At 48.8% G+C, this 26,354-nt stretch overlaps 2 protein-coding genes and 1 long non-coding RNA gene across 3 annotated transcripts; 2 read left to right on the top strand and 1 right to left on the bottom strand.

Moving 5' to 3' along the window:
- Positions 1-118: 118 nt before the first annotated feature.
- On the bottom strand, positions 119-3,347 carry LOC121351740 (protein Wnt-4-like). The gene is given in 12 exon segments (XM_041464112.1): positions 119-129; positions 537-729; positions 782-882; positions 885-914; positions 917-1,027; positions 1,030-1,120; positions 1,781-1,929; positions 2,079-2,135; positions 2,138-2,209; positions 2,710-2,847; positions 2,850-2,947; positions 3,283-3,347. Coding segments are annotated over 12 exon segments (1,116 nt in total).
- A 9,231-nt stretch (positions 3,348-12,578) lies between these two features.
- On the top strand, positions 12,579-13,709 carry LPAR5 (lysophosphatidic acid receptor 5). Its single transcript, XM_041464005.1, has one exon. It carries the CDS (start codon positions 12,579-12,581, stop codon positions 13,707-13,709), a length of 1,131 nt encoding a protein of 376 aa, XP_041319939.1.
- Positions 13,710-19,055: 5,346 nt separating this feature from the next.
- LOC121351720 lies at positions 19,056-25,575 on the top strand. The gene is made up of 3 exons (XR_005954827.1): positions 19,056-19,251; positions 22,779-23,061; positions 23,556-25,575. It is a non-coding gene; the product is annotated as an uncharacterized LOC121351720 (long non-coding RNA).
- Positions 25,576-26,354: the final 779 nt, after the last annotated feature.

Below are 26,354 nucleotides of genomic sequence, written 5' to 3'. Positions count from 1 at the left end.
AGAGTGATCGGGGCTCCCCCTGAGCCTCCTTTTCTCCAGGCTAAACAACCCCATCTCCTTTTGCCTCTCCAGACCCTTCACAGGCTTTGCTGCCCTTCTCTGGACACACTCCAGCACCTCAGTGTCTTTCTGGAAGTGAAGAGCCCAGAACTGGACACATGCCTTTTATGAATCCATCCAGGCTAGGACAGATTCCCTGGTAGTGCTGTGCGATTGCACTTAGGATAGCTTGTTCCATAACATTCCCTGGCACTGAGATCAGACTGAATGAGGGAGCCTCACTGTGGCAGCTGCTGGAACTCCTCTTGGAAACATTTCTCCAGCCAAAGGAGCAGCTGAGCACTGGAAAGGCATTTCTTGCATGTCCAGAGGCTAGAGGGACCAGAGACAGGGACTCTCCCGATCCCAAACACAGCATGTGAGCAAGAAGCTTTTGTGTGCACTTTGCTTTCCACTGCGGCTGGGTTTTTTCCTCAAGCTTAGTGGTTTATTTGGCCTGTGTCCTCCAACCCCCCACGCGGAAAAATAATTCAAACCACAGCAGCCCACGGCGGCTGGCGGGAGGCTGCTGCGGGGGGAGCTGCTGGCACCCGGGCATCTGCCCTGCGGCGGCTCTGCCGTCCCTCGGCGGCACCTGTGCAGCTCCACGAGGTGCCGGCACTGCCTGCACTTGAGGGAGCAGCACCATTGGAGCCTGCAGCTGCAGCACTCCCCCGGGCCCGGGCAGCCCTGCTGCCCTGCTGCCCTGCTGCCCTGCTGCCCTGCTGCCCTGCCCTGCTGCCCTGCCGCAGCACCGCGGCTCGCTGCCGGCCCTGGCCGGCCATGGCCGCTTGCGCTGCCGGCCGGAGGTGCCGGAGGGGCCGTGCCGAGGGTCCCGCTCGCGAAGGCCGGGCTGGCCCGCAGGTAGACCAGGCCGTGTAGGGCTTGAAGCGAGAGCTGGGCATCAGGAGCTGCCGGGAACCGACCCGCTTCGGGAAAACCTCTGTTGTCCCCTCAGACTTTTCCTTGAGGATGTTGCCCGTGTGGGGAGGGGAGGCATGAGCTTCCAGCAGGCTCGCACCTCGCAGGAGCCCGACACGCCATGGCACTCGCACTCCGCCTTCATGTGGGCCAGGGGAGCCTGCGGAGCAGGAGGCAGCTGCCAGCCTGACCAGGGACACCTTCCCAGCACCTCCCCTGTGCTGCTGTTCCCCCAACACCGCCCATGGGGCTGGAGATCAGGGGCGGGAAGGGGAAGGGAAAGGGCAAAAGTGTCTTTTTAATCCAGGACAGTATGAACTGAAGGAGATCCACTCTGTGGGAAACAAGATGGTTTGGGTCTGTAAGATAAATCCCTGATGCAGAGAGAGGGATGGGGAGCTGTTCTGACCTGCAGGGCTGCGGGGAGGGGAACAGATCTGGCCAGAGTGGAGGATGCTCAAGCGACCAGATCTGACTGCGGCCCTGCAGATGTCTGTCTTTATTGAAGCAAGGCTGGAGGGGCAGGGAAGCCCTTCAGAACAGAACACAGTAAATTATTTCCTGAATCATAGCTGGGATCTGTGCGGAAAAGGAGACTGCACAGAACTGAGTAGGGGAGGCTGGGACTCCCCTCCACACAGGCAGGAGCTGGCTCAGGATAATCAGCACAGTGCTGGGCTAGGAAAGGCAGCAGGATGCAGACTGCTGTGGGAGCCCCTGGCTGCCCTGAGGTGCCTGTTGGGATGTGGGGGCTGGACTGAGTTCTGCTGGGCCAGGGAGAAGCCCTGCAGCCAGGCTCACTCCCAGCCTGTGTTCATGCCCTTTCCTTCCTCCCAGCCTCATTGCTGGGCAGGTTCATGAGCGCTCGGCTGGAGGAGACACTGCGGCTCCTCTCAGGGCTGTCCATGAAGGCCTGAGAGAAGGCAATCCCATAAAACAGGTTATTAGAGCAGCCTGACCACTGGAAACCTGCAGAGGGAAAGCAGCCTTGTGACAAGGAAAGAGAAGCCCTGAGAGGATCTCCCAAAGACCTGTGGAGAATGAAAGCGTCTCCTTTTCCAGCCTGTCTCCCTCATGGACCTTCCCCTCTGCCATTTACTCCCAGCTTCTTCCTTCACCTTCAGAGCTGACTCCTCGGACCTTGCGGTTGCAGCCACACTCGTGCAGCTCCCCCGGCTGCAGGCAGGGCTCACAGCAAAAGCAGTGCCGGCAGCCGAGATGGCGTGGATGAAAGCAGACTCCTGTGTGCCTGCAGCGGGACAAGAAGTGGCACCAGTCTGCGGGGGGCAAAGGCACTTATGGGGCAGAGTGTGGGAAAAGAGGCTGTCACTGCATGCAGGAAGGATGCCTTCAGATGGAGACTGCTCGGGAGAAATACATGTCGGGATGTTCACCCAGTGCAGCTGTTCCCAACGCTGGGAGTCAGTAAGTGCCATGGCTCTGTGGCAGCGTGGGTGGCAGGGTCAGGGAGAAATTTACCAGTCTGCAGAGCTGGCACCCAGGACAGTCCAGTGGGACCAAAAAGCCAAATGTGGCCAAACAGGAAGAAGTTTCTCCAGAATGCTAGTGTGTGTGAGAGCATTCAGTTCAGTTTGCTCTGTGCTGACATGTTAGCACGTGGAAGAAGGCACTGGCCACTCTGGGGATGGGTCCAGTGCAGCCCTTGCACACCAGCCCAGGAAAGGCTGATGCGTCAAGGGGACAGTGGGCATACTGGAGGGACACCACGCCAAGCCTGCCCTCGCTGACCTTGGATGGTGGCCTTGCCGAAGACCTGCAGCCCCTGCAGGGTGGAGCAGTTCCAGCGGCAAGAGTGAAACTGGAGCTGGCACTCGAGGACAGCCAGCTCCGCACCTCGCTTTGTCACCTCCATGGCTTCCACTGCCACTGGCAAACACAGACCTGCTCTTCTTCCAACCCCCTCAGGCCATCACAGCCCCTGGGGTCCCAGAGGACTGCCTGCAGGGAAGTCTGCTTGGCCAGGGACCTGTGGGGCAGGGCAGAGGTTCTGTTGCAGATGGGCTAGAGCCAGAGCCTCATGTCTGCAGGACTAACCCTCTCTAGCCATATCTTAGAGCAGAAATGGGGCAGGGAAAGGGGCTGTGGCCATGTTGTCTGTGAATTGGACATTCTTGCTGCCCATTCTGGTCTGCACCTCTTCAGCCTTACCATCCCTCTCCCTCCATGCTCCCAGAGATGCCTCTTCTGCTTTTTGGTTGCCCAGATTCCTTCTTCCACCCTGTTCTCACCCTATTTTCTAGGAGACAGCACCTCCCTAGGTGGCTTACCAAACCAGACAATACAAGCACAAAGCATACTTACAGCCAGGTCACTGCAGTGACGTGCTGCACGTGGATCAGCATCAGATGCAGCCACACCAGCTCCATCCTGTCCCTGACAAAACTTCACCACCTTCAACTCCAGCACTGCAGCTGCCTGAATCCCCTTCTGTGGCTTTCCACAGCCTCTGCCCAACAGCGGCTTTCACATCAGCTCCAGCCCAGCACTGCAAAGTAGGAGTAGCTCCAGCCCTGGGCAGTGACCGTGGGCTGTCCAGGTGTGCCTGCCAGCATCAGAGACCCTGCAGCCTGCAGAACCCTGCTGGGTTGGTCCTGCGAGGTCATCCACACCAGTGCCACAGCTTGGGCAGCATGGTGGGAGAACTCTGAGCTAGGGCTCTGGGGTGGGCATCCATCACAGGGAGCTCACACGGATGGGGACAGCATCTGTGTCACACCCATGGCCTGTGCCATCCTGTCAGGAGATGATGTGGTTGCCTACCTCCACAGTCCAGTCACTTCCTCAGCAGGAGGCAGCCCAAGACCCGCTCAGCAGCAGACAGAGCCTTCCACAGAAGAACCAGAAGCACCAAGCAGCTGTTGCCAGACCCACCAGCTCGTCACTGCTTTGTCACCAGACCTTTTGGGGACACAGAGAGTTTCCCTGCAGTGACAGCTCATGGGAGCAGAGAGGGGAAGACCTGCTACTTCCCTCATCCACATCCACTGTTCTTGAAGACACTCCCTCATCTGCCTCCTCCAGGCTGGAGATTGTTCTTTTCTACCCTGCAGCCCACATAGCTGCAGCAAGCAGACACAGCCCAGCTGCTCCCTGCCTCTCTTAACTCTTTCCCTGGCAAGTCTCCCTTCACCTCCCTCATTTTCTTCCCCAAGGTCTCTGCTTCCCCATGATCAGCCCTTGCCCTTCTCCTAGGAGGCACAACAGGGTGGCTGGCACCCTTCTCACTGGGCACCCCTTTCCTAAGAGCCCCTGGGAGCCCAGGAAAATGTGAGCTGTGTGACCAGAGAGCTGAAATGTCCCGGGACAAAAGACTGCCATTTCCCCAGCCAACCTGGGAAGGGCCAGCTGTTCCCACCGCCTTGGAAGGTAAAACTCCTCTGCAGACACAGGTTTCTGCTTTTCCTGTCTGAATCATTCAGAAAGTGAAGCTTCCATAAGGGGATTCACCCCTTTGCTCTGCTCTCCCACATTTTGCTGCACAAAGAAGTCAAGAGCATTGTGGTTTATCAGTCATCCTTTCAGACCTGAGCAGCCTCTCTCTTGTAGCGTGCATTTCACCTCTTTCCTTGCCTTCCCACCTGCCTGCATCCTTCCTCTTGTTGGGTTCCTTGCTCCTACTTTCTGGAGCCAGCACTGCGGGGTGGCAGGCATGTTGGGATTTGCAGCATCAGGGTGTAGCCTCCAACACACACCCCAGTAATCTGGTCTTACCTGCTGCTCGCTCAGACAGCGGTGAGGAAATGCCGGGGGTTGAGCTGCTCTTCCCCACGAGCTGAGCCTCCAGGAGACAGCAAGGGGCAGATGTGTGAGCCCACCCGGCTGAGGGGACACAGAGTTCGTGGGCTGAGGCTCCGAGATCCAGGGAGGTGAGTGAACTTGGCTGGGTGAGGATGCTGTGGGGCTCTTGGGCTGGGCTGGGTGCCATTGTGTCCTTGTCTTCTCACACATGGAAAAGCCAGGACTGCCAGGCTCAGCCAGGTGTGTGCTCATGTGTGTGAGGGGTGAGGGCTGCAGGGGAGGGGGGAGTTCCCAGAGAATGTGTCAGACACTCCTTAGGCAAAGGACACCCCCTGTGGCATATCTGCAAGCTTTTATCAGTAACAACACCTTGATGGGAACTGAAGAGACACAAAAAGCCATGAGAACAAAGATCCCAGCAACTAGCAAGTGAGAAAAGGGGTCTGGTTAAAAAAGAGAGGCACTGAAAAGAAGCAGGGTGAGCTCAGTGGTTCGGGTGCTATTGTGCCCTCCAAGGATTTATGAGTAGCAGAAACATATATATCCCTTGGTGTGTCATTCCCTGAATGAGGAGTCGGTAACAGCAGAACAAGGGAGGCAGGGAGTGAGAAAATCAAACACCAGCAGGCAAGGGCTGCAGAGAAAGGGAGCCCACAGCAACTTCCCAGGGCAGCTGTTCTTGGGGCAGGACGACAGTGGGATTAGGAGTGTCGCCATGTCTTGTGTCTTCTTCCAGGTGTGCTGAGACTGGCAAAGCAGAAATAGGACTCGAAGCAACAGAGTGCCAGATGGGCTCTGCACAAGGGCAGCTCCCTTCCCAGCTACACGTGGCAGTGCCAGGTCACAGATGTGCTGGTAAATCAGCCCTTGTACTTTCATAGCACTCTGCCTCCTGTAGCCTTGAACACCAGGGACTAAGGTTCGTGGCAAACATGCCTTTGCTTGCCACAGATAATGACACCTCTCTAGAGCCTGGTTCTTTTTGGGATCCTGCCACATGCCAGTGATGCACAGCTGGGCCCCCGGGCAGGAGTTCAATCCCAAAGCCCCCTAGACCACGGGAGTGACAGGACTCCAAGTCTTTGTGCAGGCTAGCAATTAAATCAACTTGGCTCTCACTTCCCATATTTCACTTCTACCTCCTGTTTAGCAATATTTTGGGGAGAGGGACATTTTATTTTCCCTCTGTCAGTCCTGGGGGTGGCTGAGTTAGCAAGACAAGCAAATATTTGGCACTATGACCCAGGGCAGGTCTCCTCCGTTGCAAGGACACCTGGGTACTGCTTCTTTCATGATTGCATTTGCTGTTGTAGGATGTGGTTTAGCTTATCAGCCCTTGATAACAAAGTTCATGCTTTGTAGCCAGGCAGAAGTGCATCAGGAAGTGAGAAAGGAGAAGAGACAAACTGCAGCATGCCAGATGTAGAATCAGCCGCAGCGCGGTAGGGGACAGCTGTGATTTGGATGAAGAGCCCGCCCGGTTCTGTTTCGATCCAAGCTGCTTTGTGGCTTTGGGGCCCGAATCGAGACCTCTGCAGAAGGAGCAGTCACCGAGCAGCAAGCCAGCCGGCATCCACACTTGGCTCTTCTCCAGCAGTGAGGTAAGGCGGGCGGGAACATCTGGAGAGCCGGATGGTCTGGCACCTTGGGCAGCGGTCCCCGTGCGCTGCTGCCCGTGTGCTGCGGGGCACTGCAGCACATCTGCCCCTCATCAGTGGCCCCGTGGACCTAGGGGTGCAAGGCACATCTCTGTATTTACTCAGACTGAGGCTTTCCTTGGGATCCTGTGATACTAAAAGCACGGGCAGCCTGCAGAGCTTACTTGCCAAGGTGCCCACCGTAGGAGCCCTCTTCCACGGGACCCTCAGGAGGTGAAGAGGGGTAGCATCTCTAAGGAGGAGGCAATAGCAGTGTGATCAAACCTCATGAGTTAAATACAAAGGTCTCAGCTTTTATATCATGTTTCTCTCTTTAAAAACAAGCCATCCTAAGATTTTAATGTCTTCAAAAATCTAATCAAATCCTCACAAAAATCTAATTTCTTGAGTAGAAAAACAGATGAAAAGTGGGGCTTGAATATCACCTACAGCAGGTAAAAAGCACCCACATTTATTAAAAAAATCTATCTCCAATTCCTAAAGTCGGGTATGTTTTCTGAGGTTTGACACATTTTTGTTGTTTCCTCTTTGATTTCAGAATAAGCAAGCGAGCTCATGCAGTTTGTGTTTTAAGTTCTGCACCCCAATCCCACATTTGCTCTCTGTATTCTCACAGGAGCCCCAAAACTCCTCATGGTTTTAGTGGCAAGCCACTAACAGAAACACTGACCCTGCAGCATCCTCATAAGTATTTTTCCAGCTCTCTTTTTCCACCTCATTTTTCAGCCCCATACTCAGATTCTTCATCATTTTTGTAGTGCTTGGAGGCCGTGACTCCTAGTGAGACAGGAGAGAGAGGATTCTCAGGACCAGGCAGCAAGATGCCAGGCACACATCCCATCTCAGGGCATGCCTGCCTGTCCTAGACCTAAAGTACATTTAGGGCTTCTCACCCCAAAAAAGAAAAAAATCAAAATCCCACTAATTTTGCAAGTCTTAGAAGTTGATGGTATTCAGGGGCTCAAATAAGAGGGAAAAAAAATACTTCCTCCACCTCCTGGGACAATAAGGTCAGTCACCAAAGAGAAAGTATCTTCAGGATTTAAAGAGAGCATCTTGTTGTGAGGAGGGGGGTTATTCAGCTGTGGTACCACTGCCTCCTTACACAGCTGGTGGTTTGAGATCTCTTGGCAGCTTTTGTGCAGAGCAATGAGTACGTGGGGTTCTTTTAGAGGCAGCCACAAGGAACATGCCTTTTGACTCTCAGACATTAACCAGCAAGGATAATCAGTCTCCCTGCTGCCAGCCTGCTTTACCTACCCCTAGCTTTCCTTTTTAGAGAGGGACAGTCAAAGCAGGACCTCCAAAGGTCACTGGAGAAACTCTGCACACCCACAACTTTATCTTTGCAATGACTGTGTCTGCATACATCTCCTTTCTCATGTGTCTTGGTCACTGTATCTGTTATGGCAAGTCTGAGACTATCAGCTCAGCTTCCATACCAACACCACAGCAGACTCTTTCTTCTGTGTTTCCATCTACCCATGAGAAAAAATCCCCTCAAAACCCCAATCTATTTTCTGCTCTCAGTGATGTTTGCTGCCAGTTCAGAACTGTGCTGTTCAGCGTGTTGAAGGCTGAAAGGCTAGAGTATGTAAGGAAAGACCACTCAGAAAAGAAAGAAAACCTGGTGGAGGGTAAAAAAATGAAGAGGTCTCTTTCTCTGGTATTCATGTAATGAAAGCCTGGGAGATTTCCACAGCAGAAACTTTCTTTATGGGAAGTTCAAAAAGGACTGTCTCTGGTCAAAACAGTAGTAGGATCAACCATGGAGGAAGGAAAGAGTGTCTAAAGCCACACGGCTCCTACCCAGAGGTCAAAAATAACTGAAGGGTGGAAGATCTGACTAATTGTGCCATAGAAACCTTTGCTTAAAACAGCTCTTAAAGGCAGACTCAATTTAAGAAAAGGCTCTTGGGGGGTTTCAGACCAGGGAGCTTGATGGTTTTGCTGAACAAATTAGTAGAAGCTATAATAAAGAAAAAAATCAATTGGCATGCGGTCACATCTAATTACTGGGGAAAAGTCATCATGGCTTTTATAAAGAGATGCTGTTCCCACAGTTCTTCCTTAAAGGGCTCAATAAGCATGTGAACAGTGGCCCATGTGGATTTCCAGAAGGCTTTCAAAGGCGGTCTCACCAATGGTACTTAAAAAAAATTTAAAGAAAATGTTCCTACCTGGATAAAAAGTGCCTAAAAGAAGGGAGGGAGAATGAAGGTTGTTTTTCTCAGTGGAGTTGTCAGACACCTGTGCTGGGGCTTGGACTGTTTGACTTATTCATGAGGGATGAATAATAAAATAACAAATCTGTTGGAGACATAAAATTATTCAAGTTTAAAAGGATGAGGTTTGGCAGCGAAGAACTGCAGAGCTTAAGAGAAGTGTGAGTGACTGGACTTAAACTAACAGCTGAAATTTTATCTAGTGAAGTGATGGGAAAAAGCAAACTGAACTGGCCATTACCACTTGCAAATGAGATCTACACCTACGCAGCTCAGTGCATCCACATTATCAGCACTGCCTGTTTTCAGCACCCCAGCACAGGCTCACAAAGGCTGTAGCAGAAGTGGAAAAGTGCTGAGAAGGGCAACAAGGATGTTCAAAACTACAGAACAGCTTCTCTACAAGGAAAAACTATGAAGACAAGGACCCTTTAGCCTAAAAAAAAAAAAAAAAAAAACCCAAAAAAAAGTTGCTGAGTGGGAATGTGGTAGATATTTACAATATTATCAGCCATGAAATGAAGGTGGATAGGGATGGGGTTTGCCCTGTCTGTTCCACCACTAAAGCTAATAATTGAATCTAGCAGATGATGAATCAGAGATGGGTATATGGAAGTGATTCCTCACCTGAGGCACAAGTAAGCTGTGGAATTCCTTGGCACTCCTAGCACTGGATAATGTAGATGGTAAATTTAACATCAACTCAAAAAATTACTGAAAAAAACACAATGAAATAGAAGTCCCCTGAGGCCTACTGAGTACAACTGGGTCACCTGTGGCTCAAGAAATTTCTGGGCTACAGTTTGTTCTGGAAGCAGGAAGACAACTTGAGGCAGTGTAACTACATGATTGTACTGTTGTTAACATAATCCCTTCACCATCCACAGTTTGAGATGGAATATTAGTGGTAGAAAGCCTGACACAGCATGGACTGTGCTTACATATTATAATCTCTAGATCTGTTAATTGAGTACCTCAGGAAAGCTTGAAAAAAACACATTGTCTGTAGAGATAAGTCCTTTTCACCTGACATCTGGCTGGTCTGAGTACATGTGTTACAGGAGGTCATGGTCACTCACTAAGTCACAGTCTCAATAACTTTGTTTCCATCAGGATAAAGGTCTGACCAGTCTGTTCAGTCTGCTGTTCATTTCAGGGTGTTTGCTCTAGCAAAAGCTGACATATTCTCCTAGAATTACAGAATCACAGAATATACTGATTTGGAAGGGACCCATCAGAATCATCAGGGATCATCAAGCCCAACTCCTGGCCCTGCATAGGACATCCCAAGAATCATACCCTGTGCCTGAGAGTGTTGTCCAAACAGTTCTTGAACTCTGTCAGGCTTGGTGCTGTGACCACTGCCCTGGGAAGCCTGTTCCAGTGCTCAGCCACCCTCTGGGTGATGAACCTTCTTCTAATATCGAACCCAAATCTCCCCTGATGAAACTTCAGGCCATTCCCTTGGATCCTGTCACTGGTCAGCACAGAGATCAGTGCCTGCCCCTCCTCTTCCCCTCTCGAGGAAGTTGCAGACCACAATGAGCTCTCCCCTCAGTCTCCTCTTCTCCAAGCACAACAGACCAAGTGACCTCAGCTGCCCCTCGCACGGTTTCTCCTCAAGGTCCTTTACCATCCTCATGGCCCTCCTTTGCACACTCTCTAATAGCTCAATGTCTTTTTTATAGTGCCCAAAACCGCACACAGGACTCCAGGTGAGGTTGCACCACTGCAAAGCAGAGCAGGACAATCACCTCCTTTGACCACTGATGATGCTCCTCCTTGAGATTTTTTGAAGCACGAAACATTTCACTTGAAAACAACAACATTCTTGCACTTTTGCCTTGTCAGCTTATCTTATACTCCAAACTTGCACAAAAATTCATGCAAAGTAAGGGTAGAAGGAAGGGTAGAATCCACTCAGATATAGTTTGATAAACTAGTAGAAATTTCCTTAAGAAACCTGTTTTGGTGATGGACCTGCACAACAACACAAAGGATGGGCAACAGCTTGTCTACCAACAGCTTGTATTAGGTTTCCACTTCCATTGTTTAACATGTTGTTAGCAGAATGATTATCTTCCTCTCTGTGGGGTCAGCACATGCTTCTGTCTGCAGCAGATTCTCCCTGGATCTGTGCATTGCCACACAATGCCATCCAGAAGGTCTGACATGCATGACATGTCTGTCAAGTTGCTGAGTAATATCAACCTCATGTAAAAATGTTCTCTAGACAGAAAATTCCACTTTCCTTCTGAAGTAAATCACAATCCACATGGACTCTTATGAGGGAGTCCCTGTTTGACCCTGCAAACAACTGTGGGGAACTGTGTAATCCAATCCCTGCTCCAGTGTGAGTCCCTTCCACAGAGTGCAGTCCTTCAGGAACAGAGTGCTCCAACATGGCTTCACCATGGTCTTCTCCAGGGGCAACAGGGGAATCTTTGCTCCAGTGCCTGGAGCACCTCATTCCCCTCCTTCTTCACTGACCTTGGTCTGCAGCAGGGCTGTTTCTATCACATATTCTCACTTCCCTTCCCTGCCTGCAATTGCTGTCTCACAGTAACTTTTTCCCTTTCATTATCCCAGAGGTGCTACCACCATCACTGATGGGCTCAGCCTTGGCCAGTGGCAGGTCCCTCCTGGCTCTGGCTATATCAGACACAGAGGAAATTCCTAGCACACTCTCACAGAACCACACCTATAGCCCTCCCAGCTGCCAAAACCTTGCCATGCAAACCCCAGTGCTGCTGTTACATCACCTGGAGCCTTCTCTTGTCCAGCTGAACAAGACCAGTTCCCTCAGCAGCTCCTCATGGCACAAGTGCTCCAGCCCCCAGACCATTTTGGTGGCCTTCCACTGGGCTCACTCCAGCTGGTCAGTGTTTGGACAGTGCTGCTAGTTAGTACCTAGAGTGGTTACTAGCCTCACACTGCTTTGAAGTCATGTTTGTCCACATGAATCCCATGGCACTTCCTTTTTTATTGTGTTCCCCTCCGTGGCTGTGCTGCTCGGCATTTCTGGGATATGGGCTGCTTCAAGCAGCAGAATGAGGACATACAATGCAAATAAGCACCACTGGTCCCATGCAAGTAAGGACACCAAAGGAACTGTATGAATGTAAGAAACATAAGGACCTTGAAGTCACTGGAACTGAGGTCTGTGCGTGTTGTTTTACGTAAGAAAAGGAGCTTGGGTGTAGTCAGGTCTAACTGTACTGTAATTTCTTTTATCTGAAGTGGATGTACAAAGTCCTTTTTCTCTGATATAAAACAGTACTCTGCCATTTTTATTTTAAGTTCCTTCCAGTCAGCATTTTTCCTTCAAAACACTGCTCTCTTCTTTTTCTTTCTCTTTCTCTGGAGCTGCCTCAACTGCTTTCCGTGTGTGCTCGTGGTGTCCCTTTCTGGAATTCATGTGCTCTCAGCAGTGATCAAAGCAAAGTGCATTTTCTGGGGCTGAGTGATAAATAATTCTGTACACCAACCACCTTCTCTGTGCTCTGTCTTCTTCTGCCATGTAATTATTCACATTTCTAGTGTCCATTTTCCCTCATCTTCTGGTTTCTTTGTGAGTTCTTACTGCAAAAGCCACCATGGTGGGATTTTAACATTTCAAGAGATTTCCTCCTCTAAGTTAAACTCTTTTGTTTTGGTCTCCTACTCTGACCAGGAATTGTACTGACAGCTAGCAATGATCCTCCATCGCCTTGTCACCTCATAACCACTGGAAAGAATTGCTGAACTGGGGGCAGAAGCAGACTTCACATTACCATCCGTGCCAGATGACCACAGACCAGCAATCCAAAGCAGTGCCAGCCAAGAGAGATATTGCTCATCTACCTCCCAGCAGCAGGTGACAGGAATGATCTGCCCGTGGCTCCTCAGAGGGGAACAACTTCCCTCAGTGCTCTTCTTTGTGCCTCCTTAGCCCATCACCAGGCTCAGCCATCTCTGCGAGAGCATTCCCTGACCCATGCTGGGCATGTCAGCGTCCAATACATCCAATACGTCACAGACATGCAAGGATTACACCTTCAACCACCACCTCCTCATGCCTGGCTACACCCTGATATTCATCACAGGTTTGATACTCAATGTGGTAGCCCTGTGGATATTTGTCCGATACCTGCGCCTGAAGTCTGTAGTGATGATCTACATGTTGAACCTGGCCATAAGTGACCTCAGCTTCACACTTTCTCTGCCCATGCGACTCTACTACTATTCCAACCACCACTGGCCCTTTGGTAGCTTCCTGTGCCAGGTCTCTGGCTCAGTCTTCCAGATCAACATGTACGGTAGCTGCCTCTTCCTCATGTGCGTCAACCTGGATCGCTACGTTGCCATTGTTCACCCGCTTCGCTGGCGGCATCTGCGGCGCCCCAAGGTGGCCAAGCTCCTCTGCTTCATCGTCTGGGTTGTGATCTTCATGGGCTCCATCCCCACAGCCATAGTCCACAAGCAAAACCACTGTAAAGTAACAAACCAGACCATTTATCTGTGCTTTGAAAGCTTTAGCGACAACATGTGGCAGAACAACCTCTTCCCCCTGGTAATCCTGGCTGAAATCTTGGGGTTTCTCCTGCCTCTCAGCTCTGTGATGTACTGCTCAATTCGCATCTTTCAGGAGCTCTGCCAGCCCAGCCAGACGAAGACCCTGCGACAGCGGAAGACTGTCCGTCTCCTCCTGGTCAACCTGGTCATCTTCATCATCTGCTTCGTGCCCTACAACACTACCCTGGCGGTTTATGGGATGATAAAGGCCCGGGTGATGAAGGTCGAGGAACAAACCAAGGCCTCGGTGCGCCAAGCGTTAATTATAACGATGATGTTTGCCAGCATGAACTGCATGCTGGACCCCTTGGTCTACTACTTCAGCACTGAGGGTTTCCGTAACACCTTCAAGAAATTACGGCGGGGACAAGCCTGGGACTCAGAGATGGGAACGCTTAAGCATCAGATTGTGGAGTGTAAGTCAACCCGAGACCACGCTGTGTCTAAAGTAAAACTGTTCCCATCTGAAAACTTTATCCGTCCCAATGAATCCTCACCATCACTTCCTACTGCAGTATTCCTGAATGGCCCCATTGAGGACTCAGAGATTTAAGCCCAGGAAAGCCATACCATTGCAGAGTCACACATGCAGTAACTACAGCAAGCCTGTGGGATGCAGCAAACTGTTTGAGGGAGCACAGCAGACTCTCTGTGGGTGAACGTGATGATGCAAAGCTGAAGGATGAAAGGTTGTTTTGAATAAACAGAGGTGCCTTCGTGACATGGTCATACCTGACTCTTTTGGTACAGGAAACACAGTGGGGAACAAGGATTTGAAACAAACTTAGTGTGTCTAGGTCTGGCCAGCATGAATTCCTATAGCAAGCCCATCCTGACTGAGTAGCTCCTGGCTGCACTAGGGCCCGAGGTAGTTCTGGGGACCAACAGAACCCAGATACGGCACTCACTGCTGACAAAGTGAATTTACTAGCAGTGGCTGAGGAAAGCCTTTGACCAGATGTTTCAATCTGAGTCATAGGTCCAGCACAGGACACCTAAATGAGTATCTTAATTTTCCAAAAGAACTGAAGCATTTAGCAAGCTTTGTTGAGGTCAAGGAGAATAGCTGAGTTTTCAGTAATCTTGCAGAAAATAGGTTCCTAATTATATAGAAAATCACAGACCTTAGCAAAACAATCTTCAGGAGGTATGTCAAATCTGCAGCTGTAAACACACGCACGTGGCACAATGGCTACACATTTACCTAAAGCAAAATAGCTTGGGAAACACTAGCATGCTTTAAAAAACTACATTCCCAATGGCTCCAGAACAAAAGAGAGGATACCAATACTGTCATCGTGTCAGAAGCTCATGCTGATGTTAGTGCTTTGCACTCTCTTGTTGCTGGCCCCTATATAGGACGATTGATTTCGGGTCTGAGTGATTTTCACTGTTGAAAAGGAATGATGTCAGAGAATGAAGCTGTGGTGAGATGTATTTGCTTGCACTGTTTGTACATGCTTTTTCAGGCTGCACTGTATGTGAAAGCCCTATAAATCTCCCCAGAAGCGAGATCCAGCTGTACACAGGCAGTGCCAGAAGGCCCAGTTTTTCACTCCTGCTGATGGCCAAGGGTTGCCTTTCCAATTGCACTACAAAACAGCCTCTCTGTGGCTTCCAGCAGGTCTCAGGCTATTCTGGAGTGGATTCATTACAGTGGTTTGGTTCTGTTTTTCTTAATGTTAAAGGAAAGGTCAGGGAAAGTGACAAGAAATGTAGTCCAGACTGCTAGGGTTTATAGTTTTTAGACTTCTCAATAAGCAATAAATCTGGTTTCAAGTTCCTACCTCATGACTGCTGTGGGAATAAATGTATTGTAATACATCACGGGTTGGTGTTAGGAGATACCATGTTTTAAATCCATTTTTGCAGTCTCCCTTGAAGACCCTCTCTTTTATGAGAGATGACTGCAGAAGCAGGTCTTTGAGAAGACCTGTAGAAGATGATGAGACTCTCCACAGAGACATCCTTGTGCCACCCACTGCCTGTGAGACATATGCCCTGCGTGAGCCAGCTCTGTCCCCTTGCTCAGCCCATGCATCACCAGCACAGCAGCCTTGAAATCCATTGCAGATGAAGAACATTTAATGGTGCCCAAGAGATGCAGGGAGAAAGGTGGAAGAGGGCTTGTAGGGCAGTAGATATTCCTATTTTAAAGACTCAGGACTGCCATGAATGTGACACAGTGACAAAGTGTAGCTGGAGAGGAAACAGAGCTGTGTGCATCTCTTCTGCTACCCTTTTGTCCTGGGATTTATGGGATAACGGAGTGATATTACAGCAGATGCACTGCTGCCTGTTTTCAAACCTTCTACCACCTTCATCCTTTCTAGACCCCTTTCCTTGTCCCTGTCCCTCTGGTCCTTTCTCCTTTTCCTAGTGTAATGCACCATGCACCTAAGCATCAATGCAATGCCTTCAGAGCTATGATTTCTTCCCTGCACAGAGAAGCTACTTTTTTCTTTCCTTTTAACTTGGCTAGAGTGCTGTTATAAGTTCACAGAAAGATCTGGATGGGAAGGGACCTCTGGAGGTCTCTACTGAGGCTGCCTGCTCACGGCAGGTTGCTGGGGTCGGTGAGGGCTGGCAGCTCCCTAAAGGAATACAAGAGCTGAGATCCAGGCATGTAACAAGGCAGGCAGAGGAAGAGGCTTAGCCAGCAAGGGAAAGGAGACAAAGGCAGGTATAGGCAGATAGCCAGGTTCAGCTGGGAATCCAGATCATCACACGAGCTTGTGGTGATGGGGCAGGTCCAAGGTCAAAGTAAGAAGTCAAGTCAGCATCAGGATTGGGTCTGGAGGCAGGAACCAAGGTGAGCCACAGTCCAGAGATTGCCTGACAAGTCCATCATGACAAGACAGGTCTTGGGTCAAGACAGGAAGCCTATCCACGGGTCTAGATCCACAGATTGCATGGTCAGGCACAGGCCAGACTCCTCAGACAGGAGCCAAGGGCAAGTGCACCAGCCTAAAAGCATCTCCTGGGGCAGGGGGCCAGGCCTGGCTGAGGCTCCAGCAGAGCTTTCTGGAAACTCTCCCCAAAGTCATCAGAGGGAAGAGGCTGCTCAGCTCCACTGCCTCTGACCTGTCCCCAGGCTCATACAGCCCAAGCCAGGAGCAGAGAGGATGTACGTGGCAAGTTCAGGTTTCTCAGAGCCTTGCCCAGGTGTCCTCTGAGCACCTCCCAAGGATGGCGATTCCTCAGCTTGCTGAGGTACCCACAGCAGTGCTGAAACGTGCCCTGGGGAGAGGCGTTTCCTAATGCTCACCAGGATTGTTGCAAGTCATGGCTGTTGTGCTTTCTCAGGGCCACTACGAGCAGAGTGTGGCTCTGTCTTCTCTTGGCGAGCTTGCCAAGAAGGAATGAAATGTCAGCTGGCAGATACCACACCTTCGGAAGAGGCCGCTCCTCTGCTGAAGTTACAGTATCTCCACAGCACACAACTTCTCAAAAAGCACACCAGAAAACATGATCTTTTCTTGTAGCTTCATTCCTGAAAATAGTGGAACTATTTTTACCTGGAACATTTAATAAATATTCCACCTCCAGCAGAGGAAATTTTAGCTCAAATATTTTGACTAAATTATAAATAACTGCAAAGCTGATCTCCTAATGAATCTCATCAACCAGTTTAACAATAAAGAGGGCTGCTGGTCATGTTACATGCAGCAGAAAAGTTCCTGACTTTGGGGTTCTGAAGGCTTTGCTTAATTGTTGCATATCGATAGCTGTGGGCCCAGTGTGGGCTGTTGTGTTTTGTCCTTTGGGTATTCAGTCTTTTTCAGCTTGCATTAGTTTTGTTTTGGTTTTGAGGATTCTAGTCACATGTAATTGCTTTGGATTCTAGAGGGGATTTGGGATATTTTTCATGTTTGACAGAGAGAATTGGTGTTAGCTAAGTTTCTGCTTCCGCATTTTTGCTTTGTAAGCTTCAGGAGTTTTTTATTCCATCACATGGTGATAAGGAATAGCACATGTATGTGCTGTCTTTTAGTGGAATGAGTCATTCACCCTTATCTTGCTTTATGGCTTCTTTTTAGTCAGTGTTTAAAAATACCCAGACAAACAAATCTGAAAGTTCTATGGTATGATGGTGTCCAATAGTACAAAACAGAACCACTTGAAAGTTTGTGTTCAGAACAACAGGAGCTATGTGAAGCAATGGTATTCAAGAAGGGAAAGTTAAATGGGAATATAAGCTTAGCAAAGTCTTTTCAACCTGTATAGGTGACCCTCTACATCCTACTGTGATAGCTCTTGAATTAGCATTCCTGTTAAGTATGTCAGAGGTGCCATTCACTATTCACTACTTCCCTGTACTTAAATTAATTTGCAGATGTGAACATTAAACAAATGTCTCCTGATCAAGTAAGACTAAACAAGTGAAAGGTCAGAGAGATGGCAAAGGCGCACAGAACGCTTATTCCGTATGATCAGACAGTATCTGCAAAAATGTACAAATACATTAGGATTTCATCTCCTTTGACTTCCAGAATGGATATGTCCTATGCTTCTGGAAATGGTTCCCTACTTGGTTGATATATAAAAGTATTGTTATTACTATTAATCCTGACTATTAATATTAAAATGTATTTTATACTTTCTAGAAACCCTCTGATTTTATATTTTCTAGAAACCCTCTGATACTCTGAGTTCTGTAAATTGGCTTGAAAAGATGTTTCAGAAGTCCCAGAACAAGCCAGACCTTATCTTCAAATTGCTTTTATTACTGTTTTTATTCCTTCCACTGTGTACTGGCTGTCTGCCTCCCACCACTAGATGTATCCCTACAACAAAACATGTATTTTGTATTACAATTGCCCTGAGCAACTTCAGCTGTGCCTGCTTTGAGCTTGGGAGGTACATGCTGCCTTCCACTCCCCCCCCGCTATTGCTGGGAGTTGAAACGGATGTCCTCCAGAGGTCCTTCCAACCTAAATAATTGTATGGTTCCCTGACCTTGTGTTTTAGATGCTGATCTGTCATCCCAGGCATTTTTTTTATTATTATCTTTCCCTCCCGGAGTTGTTCTTGCTCGGATTACATTTTGCATACCCTGCTTGCCTTTTAGCTGCAGAGTCCTTGATCCTGTGGCTGAGTGCAGCGAAAGCTTCACATTTTGTGTGTTGCTTTTGAAGCCTTTTTTGCAAACTCGTGTGTTCTGCAGTGCTAACAGCATCTCGGCAGAGGCCAGGCTGCCGCTGTGCTGATGCTGCTGTACATCCTGCTGACCAAAACTGGCTCAGGGTTTCCTCATTGTTTCCCACATTCCCACTGTCTCTGCTCTTACACTCGGAGAGATCTTTAGGCAAGGATCGGGGGTTTTTTTGTTTGGTTGGTTTGCACAGCATCTTGAGCAGCGAGATCGCGATCAGTGACGGCTCCCAAGCAAAATAAGAAGAAATAATGTAATATCACTGAAGAACCTGCCGTGCTGGTGATTTTGTTTGAGGTTATCTGGGAGTCTGCAAGTACTAAAGTCAGGCATAGCTGTCACTGCTTTTACCTGTTTCGGACAGTGACAGCGACAAAGCTCCGATGGTAGTTGTAAAACCTCCCTGCACTGCATACGCTGTCCCCTGAAGCACGGGCAGTCAACCCTCCTCCACTGGAGCCCCTGAAACACAAAGGAACAAGGAAGAACTTCTCTCCCAAGGAGGGCGAGGGGTAGAGGGAGAGGATCAAATTTTTCACCTCCAGGTGATGATGAAAGAGGTTTTCTAACACCATGGGGGAAAAAAAAAATTAAAAAAATTAAGAAAAGAAAAATAAAAAGAAGGGGGGGAGCGTGGAGGGAGGCGGTGCTGAGCCGGCCGGAGGAGGCTCCGCTCCCGCCCCGCTCCCCGCCCGCCCCGCGCTCCCCGCGGCCAACAGCGGCCCCCGGCGGCGCCTCGGGCCCGACCGGCGGGACCCCCGCGGGGGCTCCGGGCACACGGACACCGGCGGCGCTCCGGGACGGACCGGGGTGTCCGCTCCCTCAGCTCCGGCCTCCTCCGAGATGCAGCGGGGCAAAGCAGCTCCTCACAGCTTTCGGAAGAAAAGCAGTTTGTAAATTTTAAAAAATGTTAATAAAGGCAAGAAGCTGTAAAACCGAGGTAAGTAAATGTGTGAGCGCTCCTTCGCTGGAAGCAAGGGGAGAAAATGAGTTAATTTTGTTGTCAGGATAGTAACATCCCCGTAAGGCGTTAAGAACAGAATTAAAAAAACATCTGGAAGTAATCTAGCCCGTGGCACGGTCTTCCTGAGAGTTTTTACCTGATCAGAACCTGGCAAATGTTGAACTCACACATTTAGGGAGCAGTTCAATAAATGAAAGCACATCCCCACAGAAGGTGTCGCAGCCCTGCGCTTTGAGTCGAGAAATGCCAGACTGACTTTTCCCCTCCCCGGACTCCTTGTGCATAGGTGCCACGGTTGTCCTTCCTTACGCAATGACAGACTGTTTTCCCCTCGATGTCCCTTCTTTGTTCACCATATAGGAAGAACATCGGTCACAGAGAAGGGAAAAAAGTGGCCTTTTACTTGTTTTTCCCCTTCTTTGTTTTTTTTTCTGTGCTGTATACAAATCCATCAGCTGTCTATCACACATATGTGAGCTCCATTCTGCAAACAGGGCTCCTGATCTTCTCTTTTCTCCTTCTCCTTTTCTGTAGTGTTTACCATCCCCACTTCCAGTGGCTTTATAAATTTGAATTAGCGTCATTCTCAGGAGGCCCTTTAGCTGATAAGGTATTATTACTATTTTATAGGCAGGAAACTTAGTAGCTAAAATGTATGTTCTGAACTACTTCGGATGGCACTTTCTGGAGTGCTACATAGGACATAGCCATCGTGTCACTCCTGTTGATTTAAGTCATAAATACAAGACCTAAGTAATTCTGTGAATCAAACACCAAAGCCTCATGATAAGGCGTCCTTCCTCTATAGGAAGGAGCAGAGGAGTGGTGGTTTTGGGGACAGTTTGGTGCATGTGCTCGTACCCAGTATCACCTGGGGGTCCTGGGGCAAAGGCAGGAGCTGTGAAGGTGGTGGCAAGGGGTTCACAAATACTGTGTTGTGAGGAGATTAATTTTTTCAGATGCTTCTATATCAGTGTGTGACATCTAGATAATGAGCAAGGGGAATTAGACATTCTCATTGATGAGCATGCATTTGATATAATTAGCATTACAAAAAACCCGGTGGGACGATTTGCATAATTTCAGTGTGCTTGAGTCCCCAGTTACAGCTTATTCAGAGGCGGCAGGGAGGTTAAAAAAAAAAAAAAAAAAGTCCCCAGTTACAGCTTATTCAGAGGCAGCAGGGAGGTTAAGAAAAAAAAAAAGGAAAAAGAAAAAGAGAGAAGTGTTGGGGAAACATGCTGCTACAGCTGAGGGACAGCAGTCCCTGCAGTAGAGCTGCTGAGAGCAGCACTGTGTGCCCAGGATACGGAGCCAGGGGGTGGCACACATGCTATGGGAGACCTGCACTGGGAAACACGTGGGAGATATTTTGCAGTAATGGTGCCTCATTAGCACTTGCCAAAATTATTGGTGACAGTCTGTAGGCAGGGAAAGGACCTGTGCTGCCACAAGCCAATGTGTTTGGGGTCATGCTGCAAAGGGTGGCAAGGCATTTGTTGTTGGCCTGGGAAGTGGAGGTTGTCTTCTTGACCAGGTCACCTTGTTTGCACATCTGGAATATAACCTGAACTACCAAGGAGCACACTTGGTGCTCCAAAAGGACCTGCCTCCAGAGGAGGGAAGTGATGTGGGGAATTATTCAGGAAGAAATACAGTGAGAGAAAAACATCAGTGGATCTTGTGGCTGGTTACATGAAGTTTATTACCTAGTGAAAGAGCCCACAGCTGTAATCAAGGGGAAAATGCCATCTTAGTCAGAGGTAATGTGATTGAGAAATTCAGAAAGTAAAAGGGTAAGGCAGACAAAAAGTGACATAGGCTATTCTGTCATTCTGCATTTTGTACTTTCTAATGGTGAGGGAGTTAAGGCAATGGGTGAGACACCGTGACTTACTGGACAAGGAAGAATTAAATATAGGAGAAGCAATAGGAAAATTCTCTGGCTACTTAATTTAGAAATGGTATTTATTGACTTTAGTTTCAGAGTAACTGCCAGTAGCAATATATCGTCAGTCTGGTAAGTGGATCATGGCCACAGGCAGGGTGACATCAATGCTTCAAAGGGAAATGGTCAGGCTCATCACTTGAGCTATTTTTGAAGCTTTGGAGGGCCCTGTCATAGATACAATTCTCTGTTTCACTTTCTTCCAACTTGACCCTGTGCTCTCTGTTCCCTCCATGCTGTCCTTCGTCATGCCATTTTCTGGACATGCAATCTGAAAGTACTAAGAAAAACTACTCTTGTAAAAACCTGAGGGACTCTCCACCAAAAATGTCATTCAGCTGGGAGCGCAATTTCCCAAGGACACCAAAACACAGGAGGAAGCTGATTGTGCCTGCCTTTTTCACCCTTTTATTTCTGTCCTTGGGTTGACTTCCACATCTCTCTATAGGGGGTAGCCTTCACCAACTTAAGAAAATAAAAAATAATTTAATTTTTAAAAAGTGTTTCTTTACATACTGGCTTGTGTTTAGGACAGGGGGTGGTTTTAATGATCCTGAGAAACAACTTCCTCAGCGCTGATGGTTTGATCTGCCTGAGCTTTGTACTGCTTTTCCTGCCTGTCAGGGTGAGCAGGGTGGTGGGTGTGGATCTCGGAGTCTGACAGACAGCTCTTCCCCATGCCAAGCTCCTGGAAGCAGCAGAGCACTGCAGAGGGTAGTTGTCCTGGTTTATGTTTCAAATTGCCAAGGCTGCCTATGAGACATCAGGCTGCAACAAAGCCTGAAAAAAATGGGAAAGGCTCTGAGAGCTATTGGAGAAGATGCTTGTGCTCTTTAGCAGAGGAGTATTTTCAGAAATCGACAGCACAGTGACCCTACCAAGAACACAGGATCTTCATAGCACAGGCTCTGTGCTTGGATGCCACGGCAAATGTCCAGAATGGCCTTTTGTCTCATCTCCTTGGACTCATGCCACAGTGATGGATGCTTTTGGAAGCTGATGGGGCCTTGCTTGTGTCTGAACCTGCAGCCATTTGGAGCTTACAGCCTGCTGATCTTGTCTAGCTCCTGGCTGCAGTTGTGTCTCCTTGTCCTGCACCAAGCCTGCATCAAATCCATCTCAAATTTCTTTCCCAGACAGATGAGGGAATTATTTCCAGGGTATAATTTTGAAGAGAAAGCTGGTCAAGGAAAGTCAGCATCTCTTATATTTTGTTGCTCCCACAGCTTCTCCAGAGGGAGAGGAGGCGGGGGAGAGGGGAGGGACAGGGAGAGGGGAAGAAAAAAGCTTGAGCATCCATAAAAGGGGTCAAATTACAAAAAGAGAGGTTCCACTTGCCTGCACATGCAACTAGGGCAGGGTAAACTGGAAACTTTGTTGGTAAGATGCAATGTCCTTGTTTTGGGTATCTGGTGGAGTATATTTGGCTGTTGACTAAATAATTGTTTTTAAAAATATGGTAACACAAGACTTGAAGAACAACTTTAACACCTGGCATTGCCCCTATGTGCTGCTCTGGGAAGTTTCTTAACGTCATTCTTGTTTCTGCTTCAAGTCTAGGTCACTGCATCTGTCAGCAAACATACCAGGTGTTGTTGCAGAGACAGACAAATGTCTGGGAATGGCACACCTCATAGGGCTCAGTCACTCTCAGCCTGTCCCACTTCACCCTCTGTGGCTTCATGGATTTTGAAAAAGATGGGTAGAGGAGAAGAATCACACAGCCTTCAACACATTTTGGATGAACCACATCCAGATCTGATGTCCCTGTCTCCTGCCCATCAGCAACTCTGGTGAAACCCTCTACGGCTTGGGCAGCAAGCAAGTGTGAAGGGCAGGTACGGAAACTTTAAGTGGAAGTGAGCAGAGCACATAGGAACTAGGAAGAGGTAGAGCACAGATGCTGGGAGCACCTTATCTGTTTTATATATAAAGAGCTTTCTATCAGGTCTGCTTACTCAGCCCCTCCTAAAAAACAAAAAACAAAACAAAACAAAACAAACAAAAAAAAAGCCAGGATTTGTGGATTTCTTAGGCACAGACTTTAAAATAGACAGTCCTCATTCATTTGGTCCAGTCTCCGTGACATTAGCAAGGAGTCTGGAAGGGGAGCAAATGAGGATGAAATGAGGATGTTGGGACCAGGAGGGATGCTCTTTTGCCCGTGAGATGGTCTCAGGATGTTATATATGGGCTGGTGAAGGAATCAGATCTTTTTTAGGATTAACTGATTTGTGTTTTTTTCATGTGGAGAATGACAGCTTGGAAGCTGTTGCAGAATCCCCTCTGTCTTACTTTTTATTCTTTTTTTTTCTTTCCTTCAACATTTCAGGACAGAAGTGCTGCCAGCCTCAGGATTCCTGAATCATGACTCAACAATGAGGAGATGCGGGAACCTAAAGGTTTGCTTGTGCCCCTAGAACAAGATGGACAATAGTGCTTGTTTGGCCAGCTCCTTGCCCACCCCCCTGCCTCAAGTCTCCTTGTTCTGTTATCTGAATGCTCTTCCTGCTCTTTGGTTCCTTAATGAGCCTGGCACAGCTTGTTCTTTCCTATCTCCACATCCAGTGTTGTTACACCCCTCCTACCATTTTTAGCTCCTCTTTTGCTCCTCGTTTCACTGGCTCCAATACTGCTGCTCTCTCCCCAGCTCCCAAGACTAGCTGCTTGCTTTTTCAAATAGTCTTCCCGCTCTCTAGGCCCTGCTTTCACTACAGCAATCACTCTTGACTTTTATAATCCCATGCACTCTGATTTTCCATCTAGTCACGTTATTCAGCCAGTCAAGGTTCTTTTCTCCCAAAGGGTTCCATCCCTTTGTTTTCCAGTAACTCCTTCTGTCTTTATCCTCACAACAGACAGTATCATAAAGCTCCTGGCCCTGATCTGTTCTCCATGTTTCCCTTCCCCAAGGGACTTGCTGTTCTCCTTTCACTCAGCTGCTCCTCCTTCCCCTGCCTGGTCCAGAGCAGTCACCAGAGGTTGGGTCCTTACACAAGATGTCTGGCACTCACATAACCTTATCCCACCTTTGTGACACAGTGTTGACAACAGATCTTGGAAGAACTACACAGGGAAAATCTCAAATGTCCCTACAGAGCATGCATGAAATGGATTTTTTTTTTTAAAGGTTTATCATTGATCAAAATTTGGCATGGATTTTTATGGGGATAGTGAGTAGTGTAGCTCTGACGTAAGGACAGCTCTCCTTCATAGGTTTCAGCTTCCTCCTCCAAAGCAGTTGGGCAAAAGACTGTTCTTCTTAGCATACACTTTAACACTCAAATCCAAAATGTTTTGCTCTGCCTTTTTTTATTTCTCCCTGAGTAGATTTAATGTACAGGCTGAAGCCATATTTAAAAAGAAAACAAAAATTATAAAAAAATCAGATGTAGGCAGACAGCCAGAATGGAACATTTCAGCTCCAATCATAAAAATTACAAGCAACTGAATGGTTTAGAGTAGGAATGCCCAGTCTATCTAATTCCATCTCTGCTGGTAAATTTCTCCTTGCTAAAACCTGCACTTTGAACTTGCCACTCTGGGATCAATCACATTGCTGTCCCCAGCAGCTTCAGAATAAGAAAGGAATACAGGACTTGCTTTGCCATAGATCAGGGCTTCTCAGAAGCTTTGTCTGAATTGTGAGGCAGGTGGGGAAATGAGGCCTGATAACTGGAAACAAATTCACACACAAAGCCTAAAATATTTCTGTGGAAAGAGAGAAGGTCAAACGCAAAAGCTGGAGCTTCTCATAACGCGGTTGGTCTGTTAGCAATGTCACCAGTGTAAATCAATCCATTTAAAAACAGTCTTGTCACACCTCCATAAATGGCTAATGTGGACATGTTCAAAGCCTCACCTAAGACAGAACATTTTGAAGTGGTATAATTAAATCTGGTGTATTCTTAAAGGATGAGGCACCTGTTCTCTGAGTGCAATCAAACTGAGAGCCTGCAGGCTGGCATGGCTCGCTGCCCGGGACGCCGATGCCGTTTCTGTGCCCGCTTGCAGCTCACAGACGCTGGGTGGCAACTCTCGCTCCTGCAGAAATGCAGCTCCTGCTCCCGGGGCAGCAGCCGGGCTGCAGCACTCACCCTGTCTGCCTGTGAGAGGTGCAAGACGGGAAAGGCTGCACGGCACAGGACCTGACATGGTGGCTGAGGAGAAGAGGAGGAGAGGAGGAAATGGCTGCTGGCAGGGCAGGCAGGCCCTGACAAGTGGGATGCTCCAGCAGGGTCTGTACACGGCCACTGCAGTCAGAACAGCCCTCCTCCTGCAGCTGTTGTGCCGTGAAAAGCTGGGCTTCCCACTGCAGCAGGCACTGAGCAGGCACATCTGCTCTGTTGCCAGAGCCAAGAGAGGAGCAACATCTACTGCAGGAGCCAGGGGACAGGAGCACCCAAACTGTGACGATTTCCACTAAGCAAGCGTGTGCCCAAACCAGAGATTTATCCAATTAAAAGCCAGGCTTGGAGCAGTTTAAGTTTGTCCTCTGCATTAGGCATTATGATGTTTTACTAAACAGATGTAAAGTTGCTTTAAACACCACGTGCAAATGGTGTGGTCTGGACTATACACTGCAAACTAGAGCTCTGTGTTAACTCAAACTGGCACAACCTCGCTTGGCCCTTCAGCTACTCTCTAGGTAAAAGAAAGCAAAAACGGGTATATTCCCAAGGAGGCAGGCTGGAGACTGGCTTAATAGGTGCCCAAGAGCACAGAAACCTTCAAAAAAGCGAGTGGGAAGAATTGTCACAAGGACTCAGGGCTTCCATTCTCTGAGTCCAGAGCTCCCTCTCCAAGACACTGGAGTGCTGCGTGCGTCTGCTCGCTTGTTTCTCACAGATGCCAGAGGATCATCTGCAAACAAAACGTATGACAGGCAGAATAAAACGGGCAGCAATTTGCAGACTCCATCCTCGACCGCCTCATGCTCCCCTGCAGACGCTTTCCCTGTAAAACAGATCCGCCACAGGGGGACTCCCTGTAAAACACAGAGTTTGCAAAGGGGGCTCCTGCGTTTGCTGCCGGAAAGCCAACAGACAAAGGGACCACACCTCAGCGGCAGCGCCGGTGCCGGTGGCCACCGCTGGGGCCGCGGTGGGCACGCAGCCACGGGCGTGCTCCT

The sequence above is a fragment of the Pyrgilauda ruficollis genome, unplaced genomic scaffold, assembly GCF_017590135.1.
Source record: "Pyrgilauda ruficollis isolate IOZ18807 unplaced genomic scaffold, ASM1759013v1 scaffold17, whole genome shotgun sequence".
NCBI lineage: Eukaryota > Metazoa > Chordata > Aves > Passeriformes > Passeridae > Pyrgilauda > Pyrgilauda ruficollis.
Note: the sequence above shows the minus strand (reverse complement) of the source record. Positions and strands in the feature narration are given on the sequence as shown.

Coding starts and splice junctions, on each gene's coding strand:
- LPAR5 (XM_041464005.1), top strand. CDS start 12,579: ATGCTGGGCATGTCAGCGTCCAATACATCCAATACGTCACAGACATGC.